Source organism: Convolutriloba macropyga, chromosome 3, assembly GCF_964194025.1.
Source record: "Convolutriloba macropyga chromosome 3, txConMacr16.3, whole genome shotgun sequence".
In the NCBI taxonomy this organism is placed as follows: Eukaryota; Metazoa; Xenacoelomorpha; order Acoela; family Convolutidae; genus Convolutriloba; species Convolutriloba macropyga.
The window spans coordinates 29325320-29343868 of NC_134470.1; the positions used below are offsets into that span (position 1 = coordinate 29325320).

General features: G+C 33.0%; 2 protein-coding genes across 2 annotated transcripts in view; both read left to right on the plus strand.

The window, feature by feature from the left end:
* LOC142336140 (uncharacterized) overlaps window positions 1-18549 on the plus strand; it is a 483861-nt gene that overhangs the window by 406343 nt on the left and 58969 nt on the right. The gene's annotated exons all lie outside the window — the stretch shown is intronic.
* On the plus strand, window positions 621-16788 carry LOC142336982 (YEATS domain-containing protein 4-like). The gene is made up of 3 exons (XM_075385981.1): window positions 621-1102; window positions 8444-8630; window positions 16324-16788. The coding sequence occupies exons 1-2, from the start codon at window positions 621-623 to the stop codon at window positions 8613-8615; spliced, it is 654 nt and encodes a 217-aa protein (XP_075242096.1). The 3' UTR covers window positions 8616-8630; window positions 16324-16788.

Sequence of the window (18549 nt, forward strand, 5' to 3'; positions counted from 1 at the left end):
TCCTAGAATTGTTTTAATTGTCATCTCAGACAAATGTAAATACATATTCATTTTATCTTTTAACAATTTGTAAAACAGTTTTAACCTGACGATGAACGTAAAGTTCGAAAACGTTTGTTTTAAGTATTGGAAGTAATTTTAATTTGACAAATTGGTTTCTTTTACATTACGTTAATTACGATGTTTTAAAAATGCATTTCTCTGGGTGACCGGACAATAGATCGAAAGGACAACAGATCGAAAACAGAAGAATTGGGACAATAGATCGAATATTAATCTCTATTCTTATTTGTTGAAATTAAGCATTATTTGCGAGCTTCAATATAATTACCACATTTTGGCCATGCCTCGCGAGCCATGGCCATGCCTTAGCGGCCCGTGGGACTTGATATGAATCTATCACAACCGAACAAAATATTACAACGGAACGTGTTATATGCTGTATAATAAATGAGCGCTCAAATCTGATTGGTCAATACGCAATTCAAATAGTTAAATTTTCGATCTATTGTCCCAATTTCCGCTTTCGATCTGTTGTCTTTCGATCTATTGTCCTAGCACCATTTCTCTGATGCTAAAGATTTTTCACAAGTGTTCAATTTTCTGCTGCGTTTCAGAGAATGGCTTCAGACGCGAAATGTTCCAAAACATCAACTAGTCTTATCATAAAGCCAATAGTTTTTGGCAGTGTATCGCGATATCTCGGTAAAAAACGGGAAGAGGATGGACATACTCATTCTTGGACAGTTTACATCAAGCCGTACATGAATGAAGACCTTTCTGTGTTTGTTAAACGCGTTGAATTTAAGCTGCATGATAGTTACGTGAACCCCAAAAGAATTGTCAGTCGGCCCCCTTATGAGATAACAGAAACTGGTTGGGGTGAATTTGAGATTCAGATCAAGTTGAACTTTGTTGATCCGCAAGAAAAACCAGTGACATTCTATCATCTGTTGAAGTTATTTTTCCCAGCACCTGATTTAATTCAAGGTAAAAAGCCTCTCATCTCAGAGCACTATGACGAGATTCTATTCTATGAACCATCTCAAATATTGGTAGATGCTTTGCGAACAGCGAAAGTCCTGTCGATGGGGGTACACAAGTGAGTAACTTGCTGATTTTATTATGCACTATGTACACGTTTCCTTTGAAAAAAAAACATGAATTCTGAGAGTATATATACCATGGTGGCCACCGTATTGTCCGACAGGGCGTTTAGCCGACAACCAAAAAATGAGAAATTTAGCCGTTAATTTAAGTAAAATGAGCGATAAAATTAATTCTGAAGCTGTGATTGGCCAATTTTTAAATCACTATTTCGTAAGCGGACAAATATACCGTCAATTAGCGTAACGAAGGTCTATCCGTGGTTGCAACCTCCCCCCCCCCCAAACTAGTAGTGCCCTAATTATAATTGAAAGAATTTGAATTGTATTATATTTTGTTAAAAAATAGGCTAAATTGAAACGTTTCATTTTTATGATCAAATTTGAGTTTAGGGCGTTTCATAGGGTTGTTACTGAATGGAAACAAATATTTGTTTTACAGCACTTACACTTTGGTACCAAAAAGCTTATTAATCAATATAACGTAATGTATAATTAAACATTTTGTAATTAATTATATAATTAATATACATTATAACTGTATATTAATTAATACATTAAGCCCTTAATTATGTAGTTTTCTTAGCATAAATTAATCAATTCTACAGTTTTGTAGTTTCAACTTTCAGGTTTTAATTGTTTTCCAGTGCATTTGGTGTCATCTGGGTGCTCAATACATCACCAGTAATTGTTTGCTCAGGCGTGTGGAGAGCAATTATTGAGACTTTGCAATTTTTGGGGATTTGTAAAAACAGGTTTTAAGATTTTGTCCTATAATTGTCTTCTTTTTGCTCGGTTTTTCTCATTTTTCAAAATGCATGGTTGGTTACTTTTTGCCCATCTTTTTTGAACGCTGTTAAGTCATACCGGAAAATCTGTTTGTTACAATGCTTTTCAAGAATACTTCAAAGAAAATGCTCTTGCAACAAAATTTTCAAAATGTTTTCCTAAATTGCATTTTTCCTGATTATTTGTTTCCTCCGTTGTTTCAATTTGAGTGGTATATTGAAATTAATAGTCTCATCAGTCGGTGGTTGGCTAGGGTATAATTTAGGTTTATCTCGATTCAATTCTGGTTATTTTTTTTTAAACTAAGATCTGTTCACACATTTCTGATTTTTGAGGGCAAATTGGAGAAGTGATTTTCGTCACGCCGAAACATAAAATGGAGCGAAAAGCGAGTGGTTTCGCGACGTGAATTTTCTTACTCCAGCTTTAAAGCAGAGTTAGAAATGGTGTTTGAACAAAAATTTGTGTTTTTTTGTTCACATGCTCCAATTTGCATTTTATTTTCTCTTTGTTTTGAATTTTTGACGTGATTTTTTTCTGAGTGGGTTTTTCCGAATCCATTTTTGGCCATTCTAGGTTAAGTCTTTTGTTTAGTCAATGGGAATGTTTAAATTGTTTCAGGATTTTTTTTGCTATTTTTGTTTTCTGAATATTTCACAAACTTTGGTTGTTCGAACTCTTAATGGCAGATCGTGCGAAATCTTATTTTAGCTCGTTGCTTTCAAAACTTTAGTTCCAGAACTATTTGTTAGTTCGCACTATGTTTTTCTCATGGAATCAATATTTTTTGCCCGATGAACAGCTAAGAAGTGTGAGTCACTAAAAATAAAACCCTTTGGAATAACTTGGAATCATTATTTTGGAATGGAATAACGAATTGAGTATTTTTTTGTTTTCTTTAAGGATTTGTTTAAGATTGATTTTACGAAGGTTTTTGAGGTCAGACTTTTCAAGAAAAGGAGAATTATCAAATTCCAAAGTTTTGCTCATGTACGTTTTTTTATTGCTCTCGAACGAAGTTTGAAGCAATTATTGCAGACGTATGTCTTTTATGCAAAATTTTTGCTCGACTCTTTTGCGCTTTTATTTTAGATTATTCTTCGACTTGGAGTATTTTTTTCCTTTTTGTTATTCATTTTGAGTGATTCAAGTTGTCCTCGTTCTGAAATAAAGATTTTGTCAAAGGAATTGTGAGTAAAAGAAAATCGGATCTTTTCCGTTTGTGCCCCCAGTACGTTATGCTCCCCCAATTATAGAGCACGTTCCATTACATAGTAAATCATTGTTAAATAGCAGGTGTGTCTGGAAGTTGCAAATAATATGCACCCGCTAAGCTGGGTGCTCAAACGGAGATCCAGGAGATCAAAGCCTTTCTAGTTATTGAGACCTGCTATTTTAAGCAAATTTTTTAATAACAAATTAACAGCTTTTCAGATTTTGTTCTTCGATTCTTTTTGCTAAGATTTTTTTGTTTCGATATGCATCGTTGGTTAATTTTTTCGCATCATTTTTGAAAACTATTAGATGATACCTCGCAATCGATTATATACAATGCTTTCCAAGGAAATGAACTTGCAACGTTTTTTCAAAATTTTATAATTTGATTTTCCCTTATAATTTGTTTCCTTCGTTTGTTGTTTTGATTTGAGTTGAATGATGAAATTTATAATCTCATCAGTTAGCTTGAACTAAGATTGAAGCCATCATTGCAGACGTGTGTAAACTGATGTATGGTTTATTGAATCGAAGGCTTTTGTGAGGTCTAAAAAAGCTGAATTAACAGAATTTATTTTCAACTTGTAGACCTTTTGCCTCTAAAATCATATTGATTCACGCTAAGTAGTATTTGCATTCAAGAAATCATTAATTAAATGCTCACAAACGAAGTTGGCAGCAGTTATATGAATCATCCGTTTTTTTAATGCTATTTTTCTTTTATAGCTTTTTGTCTCACGCTTTTCATCCTTAAAAGTGATAAATAGGTACAGCCCGGAGGGCTTTAAGTTGCTGAGCAGCTCTCTCCATAGATATCAAAAACAGAGATTGAAAAAATCTTGAACAATAGCGGTAACAGTAGCTGAAAATTGTTTTCACGGATCCCAGAATATCAGTTTTATTTCGTAACAACTCTTCGTATATTAGTTGCTGCTGAAAATGACCAGCGCACTGGAAAAAATGAAGAACAGATATTAGGGATATTCGAGAAAAAAACTGCTGCCAATAAAGTATTCACAATATCACTCCAAAACAACACATTAGCATTTTTGGAACTTTTCCTTTTGTCCCTTGGGCACAAATGATTTAACTACGTTAATGGCACATGTTCTGGAATGTGGGGAGGAGGAGATGGGAATTTATAATGTACTGGGGCGTACAAACCTAAAAGATCATATTATTTGATTTTTTTTGGCTTGGAAGCAGTAACGATGAGAAGAAAATTGTTCAGTCCGAAACCTCAGACTGAACATTTTTTCCCGAGCCATTAAAAATCAGCTTAGTATTATGTCCAGTTTATTCATGTTTAGAACCAGAAAGACTGGAGGACAAACAACTAGGAGAACAAAATTTCAATAAAAGAAACTTTTGAAGATGAACTATTTTCAAAAACAATTCTTAAATTGTATTAACGAGAGTTACAACAGACTTTGAGCACTATACACTTAGTGAGTTTTAAAAATGTATGGAATGTTCCTTAAGATAAAAATTTTTTCAAAAAGGGCGATATTTGGAATTTATTTTGCAGGATATGAAAAATCATTTAGGTTGTATTATCTGACATAAAATCTTATCTTTGACATCTTCATAGAAACAAGTTCCGACCCCGCTTATCCGCATTTTTGGCATAAATTTCTACAAAATAAGGACCTGATAGAAAACCCCTAAAATTCAAAGTGTTTTTCAAAAAAATGTATATGAACAAAAAGATCGCCTCCAACGCAGATAACTCAGAGGAGTAGAAAATGCCTCATTAGATTGAAGAGATCAGCCATTATTAAGAAAGCAAGTGAAGACGAAGAACAATACCAACAAACATTAATTACATCCAAAACTTTAGTCCATTAAAAAAAAACATTAGCAAGGTCAATATAGCGTCAGATAAAACTGAAAATAAATAAAAACAAGTTTACTAGAAGAGAGATTGGACCACTCCATAATAAGGCTCGGTAACAATTAGACAAAGAGAACAAAAAAGCAAAATTAAAAAATTGGCTTAAATTTTTAAAAACAATTAGTTTCAAAGTAATGAAAACCATTAGATAGCAATTGAAAACATCCAACATGTTTGTGATCAAATATGCTTCCATAGGAGGGCATTAAGACTTGTCTTCATTCTTTTTTGCGGTTACAAAAAGAAAAACAAATAGAGACAATACTAAAAATTCAATTAAAACTTGCGAGAAAACGCTGTTGAAGCCGTAAAGGCATATTTTGCCCCACAAAATATATTCAATTGAGCGTTCCTCGAACGCCAATAATATGGTATGCGAGCTCTCCTTTTTGAGAATTGGTAATAAGTAGACAAAAAAGACAAAAAAATGGCAAAACTAAGAAATACTCTATATTTCGAAAACAATTGTTTTCAAAGTCATGAAAGCCATTAGCTACAAAATGAAATAATTGAATAGTTTCGTTGGTTCGTTCAAAGGATGCTCTTGAGACTTGTAATTATTGAGAATATGTCTTTCGTCTACAAAAAAACGTCAAATTGAGACAAAAATAAAATTTAGTGTACTTTTTTTTGCGAAAAACCTGTGTCGAAGCCAGTAATTTTAATGATATCTTTTAAAACATTAGATTTTATACACTTGCACCTTCCCGCGATGACAATAAGGTCAAGTTTGGCTTGTGATAAACGAGACCAGGTATTTCATAGTCGAACAAGAACAAAAGTTTGAAACCTTTTTTAATTTTTGAAAACAGTTGTTTTCAAAGTAATGAAAGCCATCAGCTATCTACTCAAATCTGAATATAGGCTCCTTTTTTTCCTCCATAAAAAGCCAATGAAACATGTCAATTTCCAGGAAATTTCATACGACTAAAAAGACAGCACAAACGGCAGTGAGACAAATGTAAAAAATTCAAATTAATTCTCGAGAAAGGGCTGTCGAAACCGTTTAAACCATAATCCCTGTCTTTAAAGGTTTCTATATGTTCAATTGTGCCTTATTTTGAACGCCAATAATTTAATATGTGAATTTTCAAAAAAAGGTGATAATGTAAAGAAAATGAGATAAAAACTTGAAATATTGGTCAATAATAAAAAAAATGTGAAGTCTAGTAGTATCAAAGACAGAAAACCATAACTTAACGCGCAAAAAGATTAAATTTTAATGAGCAGAAAGTAGTGGAAGAAGAAGCATTCGTTCTTTGCTAACACCAAGCTACAAGTTGACCAAATTAAGAGGAAAATAGTGGCAGAATTCAATAAGCAATTCTTTTTTTAAGAACCAATCATTTTTAAAAGTCAAGACGAATGAGTTATTTTGAGTAAAAAAATAAATACATTAATTTGGAACTGATTATGAAGCCAATGGAACCTATCAACACTGAGCATTGATTTGAATTGTTCTTTTTTTAATTAACATAAAAAAGATCGTTTTTTAAAAAAAGACTGACTGGTTACAATCTGATTATTTTGGGATTGTAACAGTCCAAGATTGGACCGAACCAGCCTGGCTATTGCTGTTCGTACATTAAGAACACTCAATTGTTTCGAATGTTATAGATCTAGATAATTTGTTAGTCAAAGGATCAAAGATAAATGCTGCGTTTTTGAAAATCATAGAGTAAAGTTTTAAAGGAACGGCAAAACTTTAATTCCAGAATATTCTCAATAAGAGTGGAAGTAGGACTAGCTCTCTGTGTATTTTACAAAGATTGTGTTAGTTGTTTTTGGGTGTGTACTTCCGGAAAATTTAATTAAAGTGAACTAAAGAAGATTATTTCGGGCAATTTTTGATGAAAAATGCTAAATAGGTTTTAAATTATTTAGCCAAAATTTAAGCGTAAAAATAAAATCAAAATAGTCAATAATACTTTTTTTGTCTTTAAATATAAAATCAACAGTACTATTGATAACAATTTTTACATATTTGAGCAATATTGACGAAATTTTATGCAAAAATTTTAGAAAATGTGAATAAAAATAACACAAATTGGTCTAATATTCACAAAAATTTGAATCACGATATCTCGCTCTAGAAAAAAATCTTCAATTTTATATTCGGCGGTGGATGGACTAATGTTACCACTCACAACTCTCTATCGATGAATATATCGATCGGTCAAAGTTGTCTGAACAAAAAAACCCAGTTGAGTAAACAGACAGACAGTTTTTTGGGAAAATTTAGAAGAAAAAGTATGAAATTTAGAATGAAATTGACGCAGACGTCGTGAGAAACCTATATGAAAACTATACAAACCGTCTACTAGAAGTTTAAAAAGCTAAAGGTGCGATGACGCGTTTTGAACTCAATAGTATATTATTTGATGTTGTATTCCTTTTAAAAAAATCTCCAGGTGTACGTAGCTTTTGGGTACCATAGTGTGATATTTTTTTCACTAAATAAATAATTGACAAATTGAAGCTCGATGAGCGTTTAGGGTTCCAATAATAATTAGTAAAAAAATGTAGTGTTATCGATTATATTCGTCAGCTCAACCATATTAATCGTTCATATTTCATTTTGTTCTCTATTTTTTCTCTATTCGCTCTTTATTAGATTTTCTGTTTGTTTTATGAATCATGAGGAATAACATGGCCTTATTTGTTAGAGCTGGGAGAGCTTCAGTGAAGTTCTCTGGTCTATTATTAATAGCCGCGTCAGCACTTCCGGGCGGCTATTACAGCGCTCCTAATTTTCTACAATTCAGAGAATTTGAATTGTATTAGGGTGCTTTGTTTATTTAAGATGTCTTCACACATTTTTCAATGACTTTGATCTTTCAAAACGGGATAAACAGGTAAAGCCCAGGGGTCATTAAATTTTATTAGAGGCCCTTAGCCGCGTTTGGTAGTCCTTCAAGTACTTAGAGTGGTGAAGTTACTGGGAACTTACCTCACTTAAAAAAATGACCTCACAATCAATGTGAAATCACTTAATGATTGACTTTTATGATTTTTATGACAATTTACTAGTTAAAGATCAATAGTATGCATCTAAGTATTGCCAAACGTATTTTCCCTAATTCTTGAGTATTAGAGTCTTGAGTTTATGGTTTCGAATATCATTTTTGAAAAAGCTCCCTTAGGGATTTTTCCTTATAGAGCGTATGTGTCTCATAAAAATGACAGACCGGATCTATCCCAAAATGTCTAGTGGTCTATTAAAGGACTGGTGGTTAATCTGTCTATCTTTTTTTGGTTGCTTCAAATCCTTGGAAGGCCTGAAGCGTCTATCGCGGCTATTTTCCGGCAATCTGCCGGCTATGTTTTATTCTTCGGTTGAACCGAATTTGCAAAATTACCTGTTTCATATTTGGCTGCATGGAGTACATGCATCAAATTTTTGGTATTAGCCATTTTAATTAGTTAACTTTGATTCCAGGCACGATTCAGATTTCGAAGCTGTTAAGGAGAGCACGTATAAGGATTTAGTGGCAACTCGAAAGAAAGTGGGGGAGGAAACGGAAAGGTTGAGGGACACGCTCAAGACTAAACAAGCCAAGTTGGAGCAACTGAAACAGGAACTGGCCAAATACGAGACCACTGTGGCGTAGAATAATTTGGCAGAGGTGAATATATATTAAGTTTCATGCAAGAGCGGCGTTGTTTTTTTTAGCCGCGAAGCGGTAGCGGCTATTATTGGGGACATCGTGTTTTTTTATTGCTCTCAAACGAAGTTTGTAGCAATTATATTAGTTGTGTCGGTCTTTTTTCATCTTACCGATTTTTCGTCTGACGCTTTTGACTTTTCGTCCTCAAAAACGGGATAAACAGGTGGCGCCCAGCGGGCATTAAGTGCTCTTAGAGCCTTTCGGCTGTCTCAGCTCAAACTGTTTTGGAGACTTATACATATGGTGTGAAGGGCGGTTCTTAGAGTTTGAAGACACCCCCCCCCGCTGTTGACCCCCCCCCCACTATTGCCCCCTCCGTGGCTACTAACGAACAACCGATCGCTAAAAACAGCAATTTTATACTAATTTTAACAATTTTTTTTCAAGCTTTTTGAAAATTTGTCATTTTCCGAGTGTTCTCAGTTCTAGGTGTCAAGGAACTCCCTCTAGGGTTTTATAATAGGTAACTGCATAGTTTCTAGTGGTAGTAGAATGGTTTCAACATTTTAACATCGCGAATTTTAGCATTTTTTTGACAAAACGTGCAAATTTTTTTCAATTTTTTTAATTTATTTTTTCAATTTTTCATTTTACATTTTTTTTTCATTATTCACCTCTTTTCAGACCTAGAGGCCAAAAAATGTCCTTAAGAGTTTTATAATAGATTACTGAAAAAATTGTGTTTGCCATGGAATAGCTCTCATTTTTTTAATATGAAAAATTTTACCGATATTTTGATAAAACTTGCTTTTCAAGTTTTTTAAAAATTTTTGTCGGTTTTTAGGTTTCTTCAGCCTAAAGAGCCGCGGAACCTTCTCTAGGGTTTGCGAATAGGTTACTGTATAGTTTCTAAAGGTAATGGAACGTTTTTCAATATTTCAACACCGCGAATTTCAGCATTTTTTTTTACAAAACAGTTTATCAATTTCGTTTTCAATTTTTTGATATTTTCATTATTAAGGTTTTACAGCCTACCAGAAAATCTCCGTTAGGGTTTGATAATAAGTTACTGGAAAATATTTTTTGGCCACGGGTTAGTTTTCAACTTTTATCACAAATTTTAACAGTTGTTTATGCAACTAGCAGATTTTTTTTCAAGTTTCTTGAAGTTTTTTTTGTCATTTTTAGGTTTCTCCAGCCTAATGAACCACATGACCTCCTCTGGGATTTGATTATAGGTTGCTGAATAGTTTCTACACTTAATGGATTGTTTTTAATATCAGCAATTCTTCAAAAATATTTGCAATTTTTTCAAGTTTTTTTAATCCTTTTGAATTTTTTATTTTTTCCGGCACCAGGGTCTTAGGGACCTCCTCCAAGGCTTGATGATAAGCTGTTTCTTTGCATAGTTTCATGAGTTAATGGAATGGTTATCATTTTTTTAATGACTCCAGCTTTAGCAATTTTTTGATAAATTTTTTTTTCAAATTTTCGGAAAATTAGATCATGTTCCAAGTTCATTGATCTTTATGAACCAGTGAAACTATTTAAAGCTTGAAATATGCATAATGGATAGACTCTTGAGACAATGAAGTGATTTTGAAGATTTTAGAATCTTGAATTTTGGTTAAAATTTGCGATTGTTTTCAAAGTTTTTGAATATTTTTGAGCTTTTCTGAGTTTAACGATCATTACTGCCCAACCAAGCTTTTCAAGTCCTGCAGATGGGCTACTTGACATAACTTCAGGGACAAAGTATGTTTTGTCCAAAAAAAGTTTTGGGCGTTTTCACTGCGAAATCTGAAAGATTTTTTTTAATTTTTGCAATATTTTGCAAATTTTTAAAATATCAGTTTTTTTATTCGATTTATTTACTAACATGGCTAGAACTCTAAAAGTTGAAGAGTCGAATCAAGCTAAAGCTAGCCCCACTAAATCGTGGCTAGCTACTGACGAAGTCAACCGATCGCTGGTTTTTTGAGAGCAATTCGCCTGACGTTAGTCGATTATGTTTTAAATTTGAAAGAATTTTCACATTTATAAGTATTTGAATTGTATTTAGGCGGATATGTTTAACATTTGAAAGAAATTTTACAATAAAAAGTACTTTAATTGTATTTAGGCGCTGTCTTTTTTAAGTTTCTAGTGGTAGTAGAATGGTTTCAACATTTTAACATCGCGAATTTTAGCATTTTTTTGACAAAACGTGCAAATTTTTTTCAATTTTTTTAATTTATTTTTTCAATTTTTCATTTTACATTTTTTTTCATTATTCACCTCTTTTCAGACCTAGAGGCCAAAAAATGTCCTTAAGAGTTTTATAATAGATTACTGAAAAAATTGTGTTTGCCATGGAATAGCTCTCATTTTTTTAATATGAAAAATTTTACCGATATTTTGATAAAACTTGCTTTTCAAGTTTTTTAAAAATTTTTGTCGGTTTTTAGGTTTCTTCAGCCTAAAGAGCCGCGGAACCTTCTCTAGGGTTTGCGAATAGGTTACTGTATAGTTTCTAAAGGTAATGGAACGTTTTTCAATATTTCAACACCGCGAATTTCAGCATTTTTTTTTACAAAACAGTTTATCAATTTCGTTTTCAATTTTTTGATATTTTCATTATTAAGGTTTTACAGCCTACCAGAAAATCTCCGTTAGGGTTTGATAATAAGTTACTGGAAAATATTTTTTGGCCACGGGTTAGTTTTCAACTTTTATCACAAATTTTAACAGTTGTTTATGCAACTAGCAGATTTTTTTTCAAGTTTCTTGAAGTTTTTTTTGTCATTTTTAGGTTTCTCCAGCCTAATGAACCACATGACCTCCTCTGGGATTTGATTATAGGTTGCTGAATAGTTTCTACACTTAATGGATTGTTTTTAATATCAGCAATTCTTCAAAAATATTTGCAATTTTTTCAAGTTTTTTTAATCCTTTTGAATTTTTTATTTTTTTCCGGCACCAGGGTCTTAGGGACCTCCTCCAAGGCTTGATGATAAGCTGTTTCTTTGCATAGTTTCATGAGTTAATGGAATGGTTATCATTTTTTTAATGACTCCAGCTTTAGCAATTTTTTGATAAATTTTTTTTTCAAATTTTCGGAAAATTAGATCATGTTCCAAGTTCATTGATCTTTATGAACCAGTGAAACTATTTAAAGCTTGAAATATGCATAATGGATAGACTCTTGAGACAATGAAGTGATTTTGAAGATTTTAGAATCTTGAATTTTGGTTAAAATTTGCGATTGTTTTCAAAGTTTTTGAATATTTTTGAGCTTTTCTGAGTTTAACGATCATTACTGCCCAACCAAGCTTTTCAAGTCCTGCAGATGGGCTACTTGACATAACTTCAGGGACAAAGTATGTTTTGTCCAAAAAAAGTTTTGGACGTTTTCACTGCGAAATCTGAAAGATTTTTTTTAATTTTTGCAATATTTTGCAAATTTTTAAAATATCAGTTTTTTTATTCGATTTATTTACTAACATGGCTAGAACTCTAAAAGTTGAAGAGTCGAATCAAGCTAAAGCTAGCCCCACTAAATCGTGGCTAGCTACTGACGAAGTCAACCGATCGCTGGTTTTTTGAGAGCAATTCGCCTGACGTTAGTCGATTATGTTTTAAATTTGAAAGAATTTTCACATTTATAAGTATTTGAATTGTATTTAGGCGGATATGTTTAACATTTGAAAGAAATTTTACAATAAAAAGTACTTTAATTGTATTTAGGCGCTGTCTTTTTTAAAAGATCTGCTCACAGTTTTTCATAATTTTAGAAGTCAAATTGGAGTAGTGATTTTGGTCACGCCGAAACAGGAAGTGGGGCGAAAAAGCGAGTGGTTTTGCGGCAAAATTTTCTGACTCTAATTTTGACGTAGAGTGGAAAACAATGTTTGAACAAAAACTCGCTTTCTTGCTAGTGGTTTTTTTGGTTCACTTGCGGCAATTTCGCTTTGATTTATACTGTTTTTTCGATTTTTTTGAACTGCTTTTTTTCTAAATGGGTTTTCCGATTTTTCGTTAATTCTAGGCCTAGTGTTCTGTTCGGTTTTTTCACATGCGGAATTTTAACACTGGTTTTCCGTTTTTTAAAATTGTTTTGATCTGATTTTTTGGAAATGATTCTTCCAAATCACTCATAGTCCGTTCTAGGTCTGTTTTTTTAATCGTCGTCTCCATCGATGAATCTTGCGACCTGACTTCTTGGAATTTACTTTTACAATTTCAGTGTTACTACTGCTTTTCAGTTAAAATTCAGACTCAAAAACTGGCTTCTGATCTCACTTAATGAACTTTAATTTTTATGAACATTTACCAGTTAAAGATCAATAGCGTGCATCTAAATAATGCCACACGTAAATGCCCTAATTCTTGAATATTAGAGTCTTAGAGTTTTTGATTTCAAATATTAATTTCGAAAAAGCTCCATTAGGGCTTTTTCTTTAGAGCTTATATGTCTCATAAAAATGTTAGTCCGAATAACCAAAAAGTCTAGTGGTCCATTAAAGGACGTGATCAATCTGTCTATGTTATTTCTTTAGTTGTTTCAATTACATGGAAGGCCAAAATCGTCTATCGCGGCTATTTTCCGGCAATCTGCCGGCTGTGTTTAATTTTAACGATGAAGCGAAAGCCTGCCTGAGAACTACCGCTATGTTATTTTTTAATAGCCGCCCTCATCTTCTCAGCTGGCTATTATAGCGCTCCTGTTTTTTTTACTCTGTCGAACTTTTTTTCGCTTTACCATTTTGCGGCTTTTTCGACATTTTGCGTGAAATCTTTTTGACTTCTCTAGGCTAGTTTCTCTCTTCTCTCATTCTGCTTAAAGTGATTTTGAAAATCAGTTGCTCAGCAAAGCAATTCAAAATGAACAGAGTCAGTATAAAAATTGAAGTCAGAATTAGAAACGGGATAAACCCATAAGGCCCAATTTTAGATGCCCGCTCTTTGATCGTCGTTCTTATAAGTCTTAATTACCATCTCTTATGCTTATTGGTATTGATAGTAGCCCCTGTAGCCTCTCTCCAAGAAACAGAAGTATGCTCAACTACGAAATGCCATCAAATGGGACTTAAAAATTATTTTTGTACAAAAATCTTTTTTTTTCAATATCTATTCTTTCAATCCCAATCATGCTTATTGGATTCAACGGAGGCTACTTTCCGGCAATCTGCCTGCTATGTTTTACCTTGTAATTTTAAGGCCGCTTAGTTTCTTAGTGTCAATACTTATTAATCAAACATCGCTTAAGGCTTTATTTTTCAATGTTTGATAAATATTTGATGCCAGCAGAATTGTTATCTCAAAAGCCTTGAAATTTCCTGCCATCGAAAAAATAAGTGGAGTTGAAGTAGTTTTAATTAGCATTATGTTAGGCTCTTGTCATTTTTTAACATGAAAATGTTGGTGTAATTTGTTTTTAGTTTTTGACATTTCTCACTGCAAAATCTGATAGATTTTTTTTTAATTTTTGCAATATTTTGCAAATTTTTAAAATATCAGTTTTTTTATTCGATTTATTTACTAACATGGCTAGAACTCTAAAAGTTGAAGAGTCGAATCAAGCTAAAGCTAGCCCCACTAAATCGTGGCTAGCTACTGACGAAGTCAACCGATCGCTGGTTTTTTGAGAGCAATTCGCCTGACGTTAGTCGATTATGTTTTAAATTTGAAAGAATTTTCACATTTATAAGTATTTGAATTGTATTTAGGCGGATATGTTTAACATTTGAAAGAAATTTTACAATAAAAAGTACTTTAATTGTATTTAGGCGCTGTCTTTTTTAAATGATCTGCTCACAGTTTTTCATAATTTTAGAAGTCAAATTGGAGTAGTGATTTTGGTCACGCCGAAACAGGAAGTGGGACGAAAAAGCGATTGGTTTTGCGGCAAAATTTTCTGACTCTAATTTTGACGTAGAGTGGAAAACAGTGTTTGAACAAAAACTCGCTTTCTTGCTAGTGGTTTTTTTTTGGTTCACATGCGGCAATTTCACTTTGATTTATACTGTTTTTTCGATTTTTTTGGAACTGCTTTTTTTCTAAATGGGTTTTCCGATTTTTCGTTAATTCTAGGCCTAGTGTTCTGTTCGGTTTTTTCACATGCGGAATTTTGACACTGGTTTTCCGTTTTTTAAAATCGTTTTGATCTGATTTTTTGGAAATGATTTTTCCAAATCACTCATAGTCCGTTCTAAGTCTGTTTTTTAATCGTCTCCATCGATGAATCTTGCTACTTGACTTCTTGGAATTTACTTTTACAATTTCAGTGTTACTACTGCTTTTCAGTTAAAATTCACTGACTCAAAAACTGGTTTCTGATCTCACTTAATGAACTTTAATTTTTATGAACATTCACCAGTTAAAGATCAATAGTGTGCATCTAAATAATGCCACACGTAAATTCCCTAATTCTTGAATATTAGAGTTTTTGATTTCGAATATTAATTTCGAAAAAGCTCCATTAGGGGTTTTTCTTTAGAGCTTATGTGTCTCATAAAAATGTTAGTCCGAATAACCAAAAAGTCTTGTGGTCTATTAAAGGACGTGATCAATCTGTCTATGTTATTTCTTTAGTTGTTTCAATTACATTGAAGGCCAAAATCGTCTATCGCGGCTATTTTCCGGCAATCTGCCGGCTGTGTTTATTTTTAACGATGAAGCGAAAGCCTGCCTGAGAACTACCGCTATGTTATTTTTTAATAGCCGCCCTCATCTTCTCAGCCGGCTATCATAGCGCTCCTAATTTTTTTACTCTGTCGAACTTTTTTTCGCTTTAGCATTTTGCGGCTTTTTCGACATTTTGCGTGAAATCTTTTCGACTTCTCTAGGCTAGTTTCTCTCTTCTCTCATTCTGCTTAAAGTGATTTTGAAAATCAGTTGCTCAGCAAAGCAATTCAAAATGAACAGAGTCAGTATAAAAATTGAAGTCAGAATTAGAAACGGGATAAACCCATAAGGCCCAATTTTAGATGCCCGCTCTTTGATCGTCGTTCCTATAAGTCTTAGTTACCATCTCTTATGCTTATTGGTATTGATAGTAGCCCCTGTAGCCTCTCTCCAAGAAACAGAAGTATGCTCAACTACGAAATGCCATCAAATTAAATGGGACTTAAAAATTATTTTTGTACAAAAATCTTTTTTTTCAATATCTATTCTTTCAATCCCAATCATGCTTATTGGATTCAACGGAGGCTACTTTCCGGCAATCTGCCTGCTATGTTTTACCTTGTAATTTTAAGGCCGCTTAGTTTCTTAGTGTCAATACTTATTAATCAAACATCGCTTAAGGCTTTATTTTTCAATGTTTGATAAATATTTGATGCCAGCAGAATTGTTATCTCAAAAGCCTTGAAATTTCCTGCCATCGAAAAAATAAGTGGAGTTGAAGTAGTTTTAATTAGCAGGTGTAATTTTTTAGTTTTTGACATTGTCGAATATCAACCTTACTCTCATGAATAATGCAATCCATCGATCTATTTTTTATATGCTTTTTGTGAACTCGAAAACAGTACATGATAATGCTGTATATCATAAAGATATCAACGTAATTTCGTCTGCCATCTATCTAACTTTGTTTAACCGCTGTTGATCAAAATTGTAAGAGCATGATAATGTCAATTTATTTGGTGTCTGTGTCAGGTTTTTTTGCCATGTACTAGTACTCGGTGCAAACAGTTATTTATGGACAGTATAGCGTTTATTCCTATTTCAGTAACCGCGAAGTGTCTGGATAGTCGCGAGTTAATTTGGTTGCTTATAGCCATGATGTGGGGCTATTCACGAACATTGCTACTCAGCGCGTAGCTGATGGTACAAATGTACCCGAAACTGCAGGGATATCTAATGGCTGTTTCATTGGTGTCGGATGCAGTAACTGAGCTCCAGCAGTAACTTAAAGAATTGTTGTACAGAATTAAACTTCTAAGTATGCTGTTTGTATGAATGTAATAAATATCTGTCTACTATGCTACAGTGTTTATAGATTTTACGATATCAAGTATATGGAAGTTCAGTTAGATTGGGCGGAATGCTGAACAATCTATGTGTAGTGACTTGTCTCAAACAATGCTCTTGTCAAAAAATGACTTCGCCATCTTGCCAAACCATTATGCCAAGTTGATGAGAAAAATTAAAACAGCAAAGTATTTAATCTGATCAAATTGAGCCTTTAAAGACACTCCTTGAAGGCTCGTGAGATCACACTATAAGTGAGTAAAAACTTCTTAGTTGTTAATGATTACAGAATGTTTACGACAGATAATAGAAGAAAGCATAAGGAAAGGAAATTTACAGAGCTGAGGCGAGGTGAAGCTGAGTTGAAAGGAAGCCCAGATCTAATTCCTTTTTTGGTAGTTTCTGAGAAAACTGCTCCGCTAAATCAAGAATTTTTCAAACTAAAAATCTCAGCACAGCACTCTGACTTCATAATCTCTATTTTTATTAAAGTACAAGAATCGAAAAGTGATCTATATGTAATCAATTAAATGACAGTGAAAAGACGCACATTTTTATATGTGCAAACCTATGCAGATTCTGCTTTTTTACAATATCATAGGAATCACAATTTTTCCTGAAACAACTTCTTGCTCCTGTATAACTGATTTGGATGCTTGATTTGAGTAACAGCCACACAAAGCCACTTACGACTGAAAAATGCCCTTTTGTTGGTTGTTCTTTAGCACTGTTCTACGTCAAAATTTTCTACGTGTATCTGAGTTTTTTGCTGGTGATTGGAGCATCAAACTGAAACCCATATTAATATGCCTGTTAAGTTCGAATTTTCTATCATTTTCAATATTCAAATTGTTATGTTTGCAAAAACAACGGAATTTTTCAATCGTCATTGATTATGCAGGTCTCATCCCCTATTGATTTTACTTCAAAGGAAACAGCCACGAAAAGTCAAACAAGGCGGCTCGTTAATGTGCGTTCGCACATGATGTTCCGACCCCAGCTCATCTACATTTTCGACTAAAATGCAAATCGAATGAAGAGATAACAAAAATAGATGTTTGAGTTTAAAGCAATCGTTACATAACCTATCTACTAATTGAATTACTTAATGCCATCCCTCAATACAGCGCAAACGTGATCTGACATTAAAGAGACTAAGAGACAAAAAACAAAAAAAAAATAGCACACAAAAATTTCACGGCAAAAACTGAATATCTAAATTTAAAACCCAGTAACAACGCCAAAGTGCACTCAGGTAAAACCTTGACTACTAAGTTTACTTTTTTCTTACAATACAGCAGATGGAAAGTTTTCTTAATGAGACTGGGTAACAAGTCGACAAAAAGAACGAACAGTGAGGCGAAACTTAAAAATTAATCAACTTTTTTTACACCAAGAAATTTCAAAAATCTTAAAAATCATTAGCTTTTAACTAAATAATCCTTAATAAGTTACTAAAAACTCATTAAAAAAGCAAAAGGTCCTGTTTTTGGTTAGACTAAGCAATACAAATTGGATGGGACCTCTCATCGATGAAAATAAGTTACAATTTGACAAAAAGATTAACAAAAACTGAAATGTTTGAAAAAAACTTCAATATGTTTATCATAAACTTTAAGATTATTCGTGATAAACTAACTGCTTAGGGTAACATCATTCATTCAATGCTCAATTAGAAGCCTATGAGAGATGTCAGCAATTTACGGCTACCTAAAGAACAAAAACAGCAAATTCAAGAAAAAATTGAGCGAGAAAAGTGTCGAAGGCATTGAAAAAAAGAACTTCACAAAAAAACTCTTCTATTTTCAATTTGTTTTTAAGAGCAATGGGATTTCTCTTATTTATCAATATAATTTCAAAAAATCAACAAACCTAAACAAATACATTAGAACCACGAAAATTTCGAGAAAACATGTATTATCAACGCAATTACTTTCATTGGCTTCAACGCATGTCATTAAATACGCTAAATTATGCCTCGATG